Source organism: Penaeus japonicus, unplaced genomic scaffold (assembly GCF_977035675.1).
Source record: "Penaeus japonicus unplaced genomic scaffold, GWHDUDI00000001_assembly GWHDUDI00000036, whole genome shotgun sequence".
Taxonomy (NCBI): Eukaryota; Metazoa; Arthropoda; class Malacostraca; order Decapoda; family Penaeidae; genus Penaeus; species Penaeus japonicus.
Window position 1 is genome coordinate 7,132,344 of NW_028234438.1, and position 13,880 is coordinate 7,146,223.

Here is a 13,880-nt window from a genome sequence, read left to right on the forward strand (position 1 = left end):
ATCCTGCGAAAAACCTCGTCCCTGAAGGAGGACCCATCCAAGGGGGCCAGCGGCCACAACAAACGCTACAGTGCCATTGACCCAGGCAGAGGCAACATGAGGGAGGACCTGTTGAAGAGGAGATCCCTGCAGGAGCCCATGGAGTACATGGCACACAGGACCGCCAGGGAAACCATCCCCGAGGTAGGTGCCCAACAGCCAGCACAGCAGGAAGTGGAGAAAGAAAGGGCCTTGAGTCCCCCTTCGCCCATGGGATGTAGCTGCGTCAACCAGTGCACAGGGTTCTGCGGTAAGGGTCTTCAGAAGAAAAATCTGCTAAGGGTTAGTGAGCTGCCAGACATCTCCAGCCACGAGGACCTGACGGAGGATGACCTTCTCCGCATCAGGTCACAGGTCAGCACCTTCCTCGTTACAAAGGGAACCAGCCTAAGTCCTATCATGAGCGACGTGAACGGGCAGTGTGACCTCTGCCCGAAGAAGAGTGTCAGCTTTGCAGAAAAGGTATTTACATGAATGCACTATACGGTCTTCAGATCATTTTCTATGCATGCATTATGATTAAGTATAAGATTCTCAAATTGAAATAATGTTCGGATGCTTTCAACCGATATAGATTTTTGAAGCCAAAAAAAAAAGCACTTTCATGTTATTGCTCTTCATTTCCCCCGTTTATTGGCGACATTGTAAAAGGAGAACATCTCTTCCCAGACCCCCAATGCCGAAGTCCCCCCCGGAGGACTGAACGCAGACGGGACGGAAGAGGACCCAAGGCCGATGGTGTACGATGCCCATGACAAGAAGACCCTCGTGCTATCCGTTCGTGCTGCCGTGGAGAAGCTAGTCACCCACTTCGCCGCCGCCTCGTCGCAGCAAGAGAAGATCAAACTTGGTATGTTTTGTGATGGTGTTTTGTTTTCTTTTTTCTTTTCTTGTCTCTCTCTCTCTTTTTTTTTTTTTTTTTTTTTTGTCTGGTTCGGGATGCTGTGATTCCTGTCTTTATTTTTCCTTGAGGTGTAATTCATACTGTGGGAGGGTAGGGATGTGTTATGAATACATGAAATGCCAGATTTCAGTGAAGTTCTTATAAGCAAAGTGTTCAGTAGTATAGGAATAAAGATTCTATTACAGGATGCATTCTTTCTCTCATATGATTGCCATTTCTTCTCAGTCGTCTATATACTTCTTCAATAAAACTCTTCAATAATGTTGCAATGTGTATTTTATTACCTTCCATATATTTTCTCCCATGCACTGATTACCACATCTTCCCAGTCTCTATTATTATTATTTTTGTTTCTTCTTCTTCTTCTTCTTCAAACACCTTTCCTCCTAACTGAAACACGACGTTGCTCCTCAGGTACGAGTTCGCTGAACCCGACCGTGGCCCAGATCGCCTTAGAGAAGCTGTGTCCGGCTGTGTATGCTCTCCTGAGTGACGGACTCCATCCCTCTCTGCACTCGCTTTTCGGGAAGATCAACAACTCTGTGTGGCGAGTCGTCGAAGTTACCAGTCAGATCAGTGAGTCTTCGTGATGTGATTTTTTTTTTTTTTTTTTTTTTTTTTTTTTTTTTTTTTTTTTTTGGGGGGGTGAAATTACTTATGGGTAATGGGGTGGTTTTATGTTAGTTCCGTATTAGTTAATCGTAGGAGTCAGCTTGTGCAATCGTTGGAACTAAAACCTCGATTAAATTGACTGAATTATATATTTTTTGACGAGTTTCTCTCATTGGAATGAATCTGATACTCATATTTTACACCTACTGGCTTGCCTTTTATTTGTAAATAAGCCCTCAACTTTATCAAATCATCAATTCGCCAATTTTGTACCTAAGTCAACGACCTTCTTATTAAGACGCTTTCTTTTCTCCTTCCAGGTCCCTCCACGAAGGCGCTGAACGATTTGGTGTTGACTCTGAACAGCGAGGAATGCCTTTCCGAAGGACCTATCAAGTTCAACGCTTTTATCTTTGGGCTGCTCAAGTAAGGGAGGCACATTTGAAAGGCTTTCTGTCGAGCCTTTTCAGTGTGTTGGGAACTTGTTTGATTGGTTTATTTTTTGTTGATTGGAAGGAGGTCATTTACTATCACACACGCACGCACACACACACACACACACACACACACACACACACACACACACACACACACACACACACACACACACACACACACACACACACACACACACACACACACACACACACACACACATGTATATATTTTTTATGATATATACACACACATGTACATATACATATACATGTGTATATACCTATACTTATGCATATACATGTATATATATATACACATACATAGTACATATACATATATATATACACATACACAGTACATATACATATATATATATATACACACGCAGTACATATACATATATGTATATGCACAGTAGATATATACGTATGCACGTATACAGACGTATACACACTATACATACGTATACACACGTATACATACGTAAACACACATACACACATGTATACACACATACACAGTCACACACACACACATTCACACGTATGCATTGTATGTAAACAGACATAAAAAAATGAATTGATATATAGACGTCGAGCCATATCCAAAATGTAATCCCTCCGCCCTCTCCCAGCATCCGGTCCCTGGATTCGTGGATGAGTTACCTTCGGACGCGAGAGAGCATCATCCAGAAGCACTACCATCCCGAGGCCTTCCTCTACCTCTCCAACACGGCCACCAGGTCCCTCTACGACGACCTGCTCATCGCCCTGCGACCTCTTGCCATTCTGCCCTTCAACCTCGACCTCCTTCACGAATACAAGGCCCTCCACGCCAGCCTGCAGAAGATGGAGGAGCGACTTCTCCAGCACACGAAGGAGAGCCCAGGAGAGCGCCCTCCCTCGGTTCTTGACCACCTCTTGGCCTCGAAGGAGACCAAGGAGTTCAAGAATGCCGTGCAGCAGGACAGAGTCAAGGCCCTCATGCGTGTGCTGACCTCCCCTGACCTCGATGAGAATGAGCTCTTGCAGTCCATCACAGACCACACTCGGGAAAGGTCTCGCAGTCCCAGACCGAGGTCCTGCTACGAGCACGTGGCGAACGAGGAGCAGAACACGACGCTGAGGAAACGGTGGAGTGGAGTCCAACTTGGCTCGAGGCTCCTCACGGCTATTGATAAGCTGATGCTTGAGGAAGCTGGCCCTTCATCCAGCGAGGACTACACAGACTCCATCGATAACCCCAAGAACAACCAGCGGCCTAGTAATGCTCGGGGGTTGGACTGCTCGGAAGAGAACCTCCAGACGGATCTGAAGGTCAGCGACATTTCCAGCAGAGACGGAGACATTAGTGAGCGGTCGGCGTCGGAGAAGGACACGGAGAACGAGAAGGGAGCCCGTGCGTGTGCAAACAATGACGATGATGATGAAGAGCCAGAAGGAGTCAGGTTCAGGCGCTTGCAACTGAAATGGGAACAAATGGCCGGGCCAGAGAAGAAAGCACCTCCCCCCGCGAAGGCACCAGCACCGCCCACAGTGCCTGAGAAAGCTGTCAGTCCCAGTAGTGGTAGCAGGTCCAGAATACCCAGGCCTGTCAGCATGACTTCACCCCAGCGCCCGTTCAAGCCTTTCGACCCATCAAAAGAGAAAACTTCGCCCCAGATCAAACCAGCACTCATGCAGAAGCAGCACTTGACCACAGCACCAAAGGAATTGCCAAAGCCAGCTCCTAGAAGGTCCCTGAAGGACAAGTCCTCCGTTCAAAGCAGTCCAGACGAAGCCAGCAACGCCGCGGTGCGCCCCCCTTCGGTGCGGTCGCGTCTGGCACCGCGGCCCAACTCCGTCAACCTCAGCCTGGCCACCGGTCGTGCCTCTTCAGTACCAGGTCGTGTGCCGAACGCCGGAGACAAGACCAACAATGCCAGTGGCAGGTACGATGGACAGCGTAGGTATGGCGGGCAGCAGCGGTCGGCCAGCCACGGGAGACGTGTGGCGCCTGGAGATTCACCCAAGTAGGTATAGGTAAGGCCAAAAGAGGGAGGTATGCTTATGGAAGCCAAGCTCATCAAGAACAACATTAATCCACAGTGCTGGAGATTTTCTTTTGTCCAGCCAAGGTTAAAGATCTACTCCAGCAAGATTGCAAACATTAACTTTATTATTTCCTGTTGGTAGTTTTCCCTCATGTGAGTAGATGCAACTTCTGTAGGATTGATAGTACTTGTTTAAGTCACTTTCTCTTCTGGAGAAGTGAGTCTGTATTATCATGAAGGACAATTCCAACAGGAAGTGTTGTAGTTGTGTTTTGAGTGGTTTATTAATTAATAACATTGCTAATCCATGTAACTCAGAGTATTTGCTAACCCTCAGTGTATATCCCACAAGCATACCTTTCTGTAGGCAGGAGTAGATGAAATCACAAAACAATAACCAGACTAATACAGCACCAACTACTTCAAAGCACAAAGAAGATATCATCTCAGCGTTACTTTGGGTAAAGCCATCAGTCTTGCTTAGGGTTCTAAGGTAATGTATCACATACTTCAACTCGTCTAAGTTGGCCAACACTCTCTTAGCAAATTGGCATCTACACTGGGGGAACTTCCCGTGAAATTTCCTCGTAGCACCAGCTGCAGGTGGCTTTCACCGCGCTCTCTTCTGTCTTTATACGTAGACCAGCTGATCTGGCATGTTAGCTTGTGGTGATGGGAACCTGGTGACCGTGTCTTGCCCAGAATGCATCTCGGAACGGTCTCTTCAGAGTGAGAGTTTGCAGTGAGAAATGACTCTTCTGTAGAGGTTGTCACATTGTTTAAACACGTCTCAAGAGAGGAGAAAAGAACTCTGAGGCTATTTGGCGTGAAGTGATGTAACCTAGTGGATTTTTTTTTTCTTTAGCACTCTCTGAAGAGTTGTTTGGGGTTTTGTCATGCAGTATACGATGTTTAGTGATTTCCAACTAACAGTTTCCTGTAAATGGCAGCATCTTACATGCCATAGTATAAGGTAGTCCTTGTTTGTGCTTTGATGTCACACACATGCATTTTCAATGATTGATTGATTGGTTCAGAAGCCGAGTAAAGTGTAATGAATCAGGGTCACACTGGCAGAGGTGTGAAATTGAAATGAAACCTTTTTGAGGTTGCAAAGGCTAATATGCCGGTAGATCTAGATTGCTTATGTAGTCTGGCTAGTGCATGCTGGTAAAGTACTTTACCTTTCAAGATATTTTTCCGACTAACAGTATGGAGTAGATGATAGTTTTCAATTGTCTTTTCCTTTACTAACATACAAGTTTGTGAGCAACCAACTGATCTTGAAAATAACACAAATTAAATCTCACAAAATAATAGAAGTAATGCATGGCCGAGAACACCAGCTTTTTTTTCGTTTTCAATTGTTTAATAAATCAAAGCAATAACTAAACTAACTCCCTCGGATCCTCACACACTCGACCCTAAGAGATCCTTTGCACCGTTGCAGGTTGGTGCAGACGCTCCACCACCGACTGGCGACGGACAACGGGCACCTGAGCTTCAACCGCGGAGACATCCTGACGCTCGTCGTGGAGGTAGACGACAGGTACCTCCTCTGCTGCCACAACGACCGCAAGGGACTCGTGCCCAGGTCGTCCGTCATCGTTTACGAGGCATAGGGACCGGCGGCGTCGCTCGGAGGAACGGAGCGAGAGAGAGAGAGAGAGAAACAAGAGAGATAGATAGATAAATATAGAGAATGAGAGAGAAAGAGAGCTTGAGAGAATAAGGCGTATGCTAGAGAGAGAAAGAAAGAAAGGAAACTTCTGATAACGTGTGCCTGAGGACGACAAGAGAGAAGGAGGACGCAGACCAGGCTCTCCTCTGAAGCAGTTGGGGTGCTGTGGGACTCGGAATCTATTGGGTAAATAGCTTAGTGCAATAGTAGCTCCTCGAGGACGGCCTCATTGATAGGAAATTCACCTCCCCCCCCTCCTCCTCGTCCACCCTCCACCCTCCTGTGTGTTGGGAGAAATGTTGACAGTTATTATCATGTACAAATCGATTGAGGCTATTTAAAAAAAAATTGACGCTAAAAAATTCACGACCAGCAACCATTCCTTAAAGAAAATGAGATGATTGTCGTTTATGATCACTGAGCTTATAGCTATGATACATTTCGAGGAAGCAGACGGCAAGAGGACAATTGCTAGCAATGCCAGTACATATAGCTTTTAAGACCTTTTATATGCTACTCACAAAACCTGCAACAAACACTTTAAGAGGAAACTGTACATGATTTTGAGTAGTATTTTCAACCTTATGCACATAATCCTTCCTGTCATTTTCTCACTGTCGACAAAAAAGAAAGAAAAAATATTCATTACTTTTAAGAATTCTTCGAAAACCTTAAAGAAAGAAAATGAAATCCAAAAAATGAACAGCGGAGAAGAGTGGCTTCTCTGCCAGCTGTCTAAGCCAGCTGTTTACGCTCTCCCAAAGCTCACGATAAAGGCTATGGTATCCCTCTTTAGTGATGACCTAAGGGCGATACACATGACCTCAATTACCACAAGTTTGGCAAATGACACTTAATTAAGGTTTTAGGGAATCATTAGAGGCGTTCTTTATGGATGGAATATACTGTGATTTCTTTTCTTTTTTTCTTTTTTTGACACTAATTTAAACTTTTCGATGAGATTACCCAAATTTTACAGTCTTAGAATCGTCATCCCCCCCTCGTTGCGTTTTTTTTTTTCATCATATATCATTCTGTCTCGTATCCGTTCACCAGCATTTATTTCAAGGGGAAACACAGGTAAAACACTAACAACTTGATGAAACTAAAGATAACGCTATGCAGAGGTAAGGCACGCATTTTCTACGGTTGCTAAAGGTTCATGTAGATAATCTTAGCACTTGGCAAAACCAAAAGTCGGATCTTTTGTAGATTTTTTTTTCTTTTTTTTCTTTTTACAAACTGGATATTTGATCTCAGTATGTGGTATTGTAATTTATGTATCCGTATTAATTCTGTACATAGCAAAGCACATTTTCAAAAATCGTTTTTTTACAGTATAGCACCATTTGCACTAGATACAGATAGCTCTGAACACATTTTTTTCTTTCGTACAGTACCAATAATTTGTATTTGTAATTGTTTGCTCCCCAACTAAGTGTAATTATTAACGTATAATTAATTTAAACCGTGATAATTCCAGCATCAAAACATTCCTTTTCCGCTGAAACGCTAGAACTCAAACTTGAATTAAAGAGAGCGTGTCCAGAGCATAACCTGTATCGCTGCACATCTTACCCTCAGTGTCCGGGTTACGTAGCAGCGTTAGTGGCTGTTTGGTTCTGATGGGTCATGTTGAGAGACTGGCTAGTTCTGCACCCTGTTCTTGCTTGCCTGACACTTGTTCTTTCCCGTTGCTTTTTAGTTCGATCTTCAGGTGTTCTGTTCTTTGTTTTGCATCTCATTTCTCTAGGTTCCAAGTTATTGGCGCTTTGATTTTAAGAGTTGGTAGGTAGGGTCTTAGTTTTTTTTTTATCATTAGCTTTTTAGTTGGCTTTTATTATCCATTGCCCAATAGCTTGGTTGATCCAGATTACTATCTTTTATGTAGCATTTTTTTCTCTTTCTACAGACTCGACTTAAGCCTATATGATTTTTATAGCTATGTTTTAAAGATCATTTTCAGCTTTCTATACTGATTGCTGAGGTTCTTAAATATGCCCTTCTGTTACAAGGAACTAACACCCTTGTTTGATGAACCAGCTTCGTACTTCCAAGCTGGAAATGAATAACCAGGCTTATGGTCTTCTGTTGATATATTTCCTCTTCTGTTGCCTGCTCCTTATCTAGCCAGTCCCTCAGGGGTGACACACACAGTAAGGCCGAGTATACTACGGTATACTACAAGGAACTTACTAACTGTCCCTCTTACTAAAGTCCAATGCTTCCTTGTCCCTTCCCGCATGCCTCCGGTGGGCTGTCTCGGTTTACCTTTTCCTGTCCGTAGCTAGTGACATTTTCTCTCTCTTGGGTCTTTATTTGCTTTGGTAGTCAGGGGCTTCTCCTCCTCCTGTCAAAGGGAAACCTTAGGCGGCCTGCGATTTATTTTTTGTTTTGGGTTCCATGTGGTTACGTACCGTAGTTTCTTAACTGCCTTACGGATCGGGGTTTAAAAACAATCGCTTTCGCGGCTTTCAACCCAGCGCCATTTTGTTTTCTCTCCCGCAGTAAGTATCAATCGAGATTTGAAGGACTGTATGATTTGGCTCCGAAAATTTCAAATGAGAGAATCAATATATATATAGATGTATGTATGTATAATATATTATATATAGATATATATGTATGTATGTATATATATGATTTTCTTTCTACTACGTCTCGTACCTAAATACCATCCAAAGAGAATGACGAATGATCCCAGCTCAGAAAGAATTTTTATAACTATTCCATCTGTCACTGTATGCCACAGCAACGCCAGCTGTTCATCTTTTACTAGTAACTAGACCTTTTACCTTGTAGATGTGAGCCTAGCATCTCTGTGTTGTAGTAGATCTCTTGTGTAGATTCCCCCCTGAATTGGTTGCAGTTTAAGGAGTTGCAAAGAATCTGCAGTGTTTTGTTTCCATCACCCATAGGTAATGTTCCAGAGTAGCTAGTAAGTCTGTGTTTCTCCTTGTGATGTATAGATACCAAGTCAAAAAAAGATGTAATTATTGTGTAATGAAGGGAAAAAAAACAAGAATTCTTTTTATGTATGCTTTGTGTAATTAATAGGTGCATTGTTTCTGTACATTTTGATAGCTTTGTTACTTATTTTGTTGCTATTTGCCCTAGGAACTTAGGGTCAAAATCAAGAGTTGGATAAGAAGCTTTATCATTAAGTATATAACGGAGGGTGCCTATGTCTTGATTTTCTCTATATTTTCGTATGACCAAAGAAATACACAAAACCACTTAAAACTTTGTACATTTTATGTAGAATGTAAAAAATTGGTTTGTAGATATTACAAAAAAATATACATTTGGTTAATGCTTTAATGTAAAATAATAAGTTGTATTGCTATTGCTGATATATGGTAGGTATCATTTTCTTGCCAGTACTCGTCGGACAGTCACAGCACGGACAAATTAAGCCGAGTATTCCCGTTATTAGTAACTCTGTCTTAATTAAGCGAGGGTTGGCATCATTGGGGTAAAGTCTCCTGAGGATGTTTGCATTATATACATGTGTAATATTAATAATAATAATATTAATAATAATAATGATTTTAAAAAAAACAGAGGAGAAACCCAATACAAGTTTCCTCACGGTGGGTAGTTTGGCTTATCACACCATCCTATTATAATGTAATGGTATTCTCATGTTAAAAGAAAGCCACCACGTCTGTTTCATTAAAGTTTAATACACAAGTCAGTCTAAGAAACAGTATCCCCCTCGTAACATAACCAGAAATTGATGGTCAGTAGTGATGTTACACGATGAATTTTGCACCTTCCGTAAAGCGAATTTCGTATGATTTTCACAAGGTGGGAAATTGTGCTTTACGAAGGGCTGGTGTAAGGGTCATGGTTGCTGATCACCCTACTGTTATGCATGTCTCCTGTCTGTCTGCTGACGAAAGCAGCATTTTGGTTTCCATATTCACTGCTCTATTACTAAGGTGAATAAAATATTGGTCAGGTATTGGATATTTTCTTGAATCCCTGCTTTGTTTTTGTTTACTATTTGGATGCTTTGTGTATCCATCAACGTGGATATACAGGGATCGTGGGTACTAGAATTGAAATGTGAGTAAATAATTAGAAAAAAAATTGAATAATTTCTTATGAAATTGTATATTTAGAATATTTGCGATGCATCTCTTCTTCACTTACTTTGACAAATCCTTGAAAATCTGATTAATGATTCAGTCCACGAAATCTATTTAGAAATTATGATCAAAATGAAAAGTTAAAGCTTATAATGCGAGGAACATTACACAGAAACGAAATTTTAACAAGATGAAACAAATATACAAATGAACAATGATATTCTATACAATGAAAAATAAATTCATTTTGGAACCTGAAAGTCAAAAAAAGATATTTCACTCTGAGTACGATAAATGGAACTAAAATATATAAGGGTTGGATAAATCGTAAGAAAAGAGGCAAGATAAATATAGAGTTAGTAAAAATATGTGTAATTGCATTTACACACTGTTGAACAAGACCAGATCGAAAGATATATCATTTATGTGAAAAATGAGTGGAACTGACTGGATATTACTCAGAAAAGCATCCAAGTGAAAAATATGTATAGTAAATGTCAGGTACACTATTACAGCGATTATTCAAATATCTGACTTGATAATGTTACTTGAAATTTCACATGAATGATATTTTTATCTCAGGTTAACTTACCTGTAAAGATAATTACATAATAAGCACAGGATTTATATGAGGTAAGAATACTTTTCTATTTCCCGACTTACGCTCTATATTTACAGTTTCTTACGAATGCAACTGTAAATAGAGAACTGGTAGCCTCATGAAATAATGGCAAAGCTAGTGCTCTATTTTTTACACTAGTGTCCCACTAAACATATAAAAAAGACCTATGAAATAAACACAGAAAACCACCTCAGGGGTAACTACACTACGGTAATTTCTGTCACCAAAACTGCAAAAGTTTTGGTGACTTAGAAGGTATGAAATACTTATATGCAATAAACACATAACCAGGAACCGTTATTTATTTAATTAGGAACGTTCTGCTATCAGATCTATCGTGTTCGGATGGTCGTCTGCTAGTCAGTAGTGACGTAGTAATGACTTGGACCCTAATACATGACGTCACTGTCTGTAGTTTGGCAAAGTACAGAATTTAAGAACTTTTCCCTTCTTGCATCATTTTCTTAAAATTATAGATCTGCATATATATCATCTTACAATATTTTGACTTTACAAGAGATCTCTGAGTTATATTGTATTTTGGTGGCAAACTCACGAAGCAATGGCGGGCTTTCTTTGCTTCTTTTCCCTCTTGTATAAATAAAAAGATACAAAAAAACGTAATGATACTGTTTTTAGTACAACTTAATTTCTCGGATGGTGTGGAGACAATTTTTTTTTCTATAATTCATCAACCGATTTCAAAAGTTATCACATTTCTAAGGATTTCTCTGACAAGCTGATACTCTCACTAGAAATCATGGTTACCATTTGTTTTAACAAAATGATTTCTGAATTAATTACCTCTCATTAGATATAATCCCCTTAATCACAGCTGCATGACCAAGGAGCCAGGCGTTTCTTCAAACAGCATAAGATAAGGCTTGGGCTTAAAATGAAAAATAAAAAAATCGGTAAATTTTCCGAACAACGAACGGCCGCGTTTATACGAAAAAAACCACAAAAGTGGTATCGGATTTATTCCTCTCAACCCTCTACTAGCTATATATAGAGAAATAAATGATGCGCTTGCAACGCCCTGAAGCCACATTCTGGAAGGTAGATCTAGTGAGGGCATGAAGAATATCAGGGGGAAAATGCGGGTAAAATGTTATGAAATACCATACAAATGGTATCGATGATATCCTCTCAACCTCTACTGTTGCATATATAGTAGAAATCATGCGCGATTCCACCTCTGACCCCACAATCCTGGGTCTCTTTTTTAAGGCACTTCGTGCTCCTCGTCCTACTTATTCCGGGGCATATTTCGCATGCAAAATCATAACCCAAAGACCTACCTAAATTTGCCTAGTTTTTGAATTAAATCCCTAGCCAAGGTGGGGGCTTTCGTCCCCTACTGGACCCCCCCCTTTTTATGGGCACTTTGCAACATAACCTTGGGCAAAACACCACCTCCGAAACCACCATCCCTTCCTCGCCTGAATACAAACATGTGGGCTGGTTTACGATTTAACTGCTAGTGACAAGCTGTGGACTGGAAACGCCCCAAAATAAATTAACCTGCACGTGCTGTTCTGTTCTCCTCGATAGATGGCGCAATTTTCCCCAATGTTTACCTTATAATTATAGAGTGCCCTCTATTTGAGTGGTCACGGTCCAACATCGGTCTAGTATCCTATCCTGATGACTATAGAGACGAAGACCTCAGGTGGCCGTCATCATGCGCATTGTATGGTTATTCGTGGTCGTGCATTTTCAATCATAAGTAACACTAAAGTGTGCCCTGATTACTAGAATCCACAGGGGGCAGTAGCTCCCTCTTCGCAAAGGCTGACTTCAAATACTAAGTCAAAGTGAGGTAGGTAGTTGGGTTAATGTCCTCAATGATACCGAAGTAGCACAAGATACAAAAAAACGTAATGATACTGTTTTTAGTACAACTTAATTTCTCGGATGGTGTGGAGACAATTTTTTTTTTCTATAATTCATCAACCGATTTCAAAAGTTATCACATATCTAAGGATTTCTCTGACAAGCTGATACTCTCACTAGAAATCATGGTTACCATTTGTTTTAACAAAATGATTTCTGAATTAATTACCTCTCATTAGATATAATCCCCTTAATCACAGCTGCATGACCAAGGAGCCAGGCGTTTCTTCAAACAGCATAAGATAAGGCTTGGGCTTAAAATGAAAAATAAAAAAATCGGTAAATTTTCCGAACAACGCCGCGTTACGAAATACCACAAAAGTGGTATCGATGGATTCCTCTCAACCTCTACTATTCATATATAGTGAAATTAATGAGCGCTTGCACCCCTGAAGCCCACATTCTGGGTCCCTATAGTAGGGGAGGGCATGAAGTAGAATCCAGGGAGAAAAAGCGGGTAAAATGTTATGAGAATCCATAAAATGGCTATCGGATGGCTTCCTCTGCAAACCTCTACTTGTTCATATATAGTAGAAATCATGCGCGTTTACCACTCTGGATCCCACGATCTGGGTCTCTTTTTTTTAAGGCACTTCGTGCTACCTCGACCTATTCGGGGCAGTATTTCGCTTGCAAAATCATTAACCCATTGACCTACCTAAAATTGTGCCTAGTTGTTTGATATGTAATCCCTAGCTCAAGGGGGGGCTTCGCCCCTTCTGGACCCCCCCTTTTTAGGGCACTTCGTTGCAACATACGTTGGGACAAGATGACCCGAAACCACCAGTCCTCGCGTGAAATTCAAAACTTGGCTGGATGTTTACGTGTTTTACGGCTAGTGCAAGCTGTGGACAGGAAAAGCCCCAATGGAAATTACCTGCACGTGCTGTTCTGTTCTCTCTTAGATGGCGCAAGTTTTCCCCATCTGTTTACAGTTAATTATAGAGTGCCCTCTATTGACGTGGTCACGTATCTTCGGATTTGTCCTAGTTTGCTTAATCCTGAGGGTAGATATATGAGACGAAGAGATCAGTTGCCGTCATCATGGCGCTCAGACAGTGTAAGGTTTATTCGTGGTCGCGGCAGTTATTCATATAGAAAGTATCACGAAAGTGCCCTGAATAGGGGGAGAGATCCACAGGGGGGCGGTAGCCCCTCTTCGCAAAGCTGAAATTCAAGCACGGTAGGGGGGGGGCGAAGCCCCCCCTTGGCTAGGGCAAACTTCAAACCTAAGCAAAATTAGGTAGGTAATTGGTTAAGATTTTGCATACGAAATATGGCCGGAATTCATATTTTACCCCGCATTTTCCCTGATCTACTTCATGCCCTCCCCTACTATCGGGACCCAGATTGTGGGCTTCAGGGGTGCAAGCGCTCATTAATTTCACTATATATGAATAGTAGAGGTTGAGAGGAATCCATCGATACCACTTTTGTGGTATTTAGCGACGCGGCGTTGTTCGGAAAATTTACCAAAAAATCTAACATGCTTTATTCTGTGATGACTTTAAATGAGTAGAAAACGGTCTAACAAACTCCTATACTTGTTATAATTTAATTTC

General features: G+C 41.5%; 1 protein-coding gene across 1 annotated transcript in view; it reads left to right on the plus strand.

Moving 5' to 3' along the window:
- Positions 1 to 9,673, plus strand: part of LOC122245907 (uncharacterized) — a 125,397-nt gene extending 115,724 nt beyond the window's left edge. The window contains exons 5-10 of the mRNA XM_086531797.1: positions 1 to 501; positions 709 to 889; positions 1,358 to 1,519; positions 1,876 to 1,981; positions 2,628 to 4,004; positions 5,476 to 9,673. The exon at positions 1 to 501 is cut by the window's left edge and continues 2,097 nt beyond it. Of these exons, the coding sequence (XP_086387923.1) occupies positions 1 to 501; positions 709 to 889; positions 1,358 to 1,519; positions 1,876 to 1,981; positions 2,628 to 4,004; positions 5,476 to 5,647 (2,499 nt within the window). The 3' untranslated portion in view covers positions 5,648 to 9,673. The remainder of the gene's footprint in view (positions 502 to 708; positions 890 to 1,357; positions 1,520 to 1,875; positions 1,982 to 2,627; positions 4,005 to 5,475) is intronic.
- Positions 9,674 to 13,880: the final 4,207 nt, after the last annotated feature.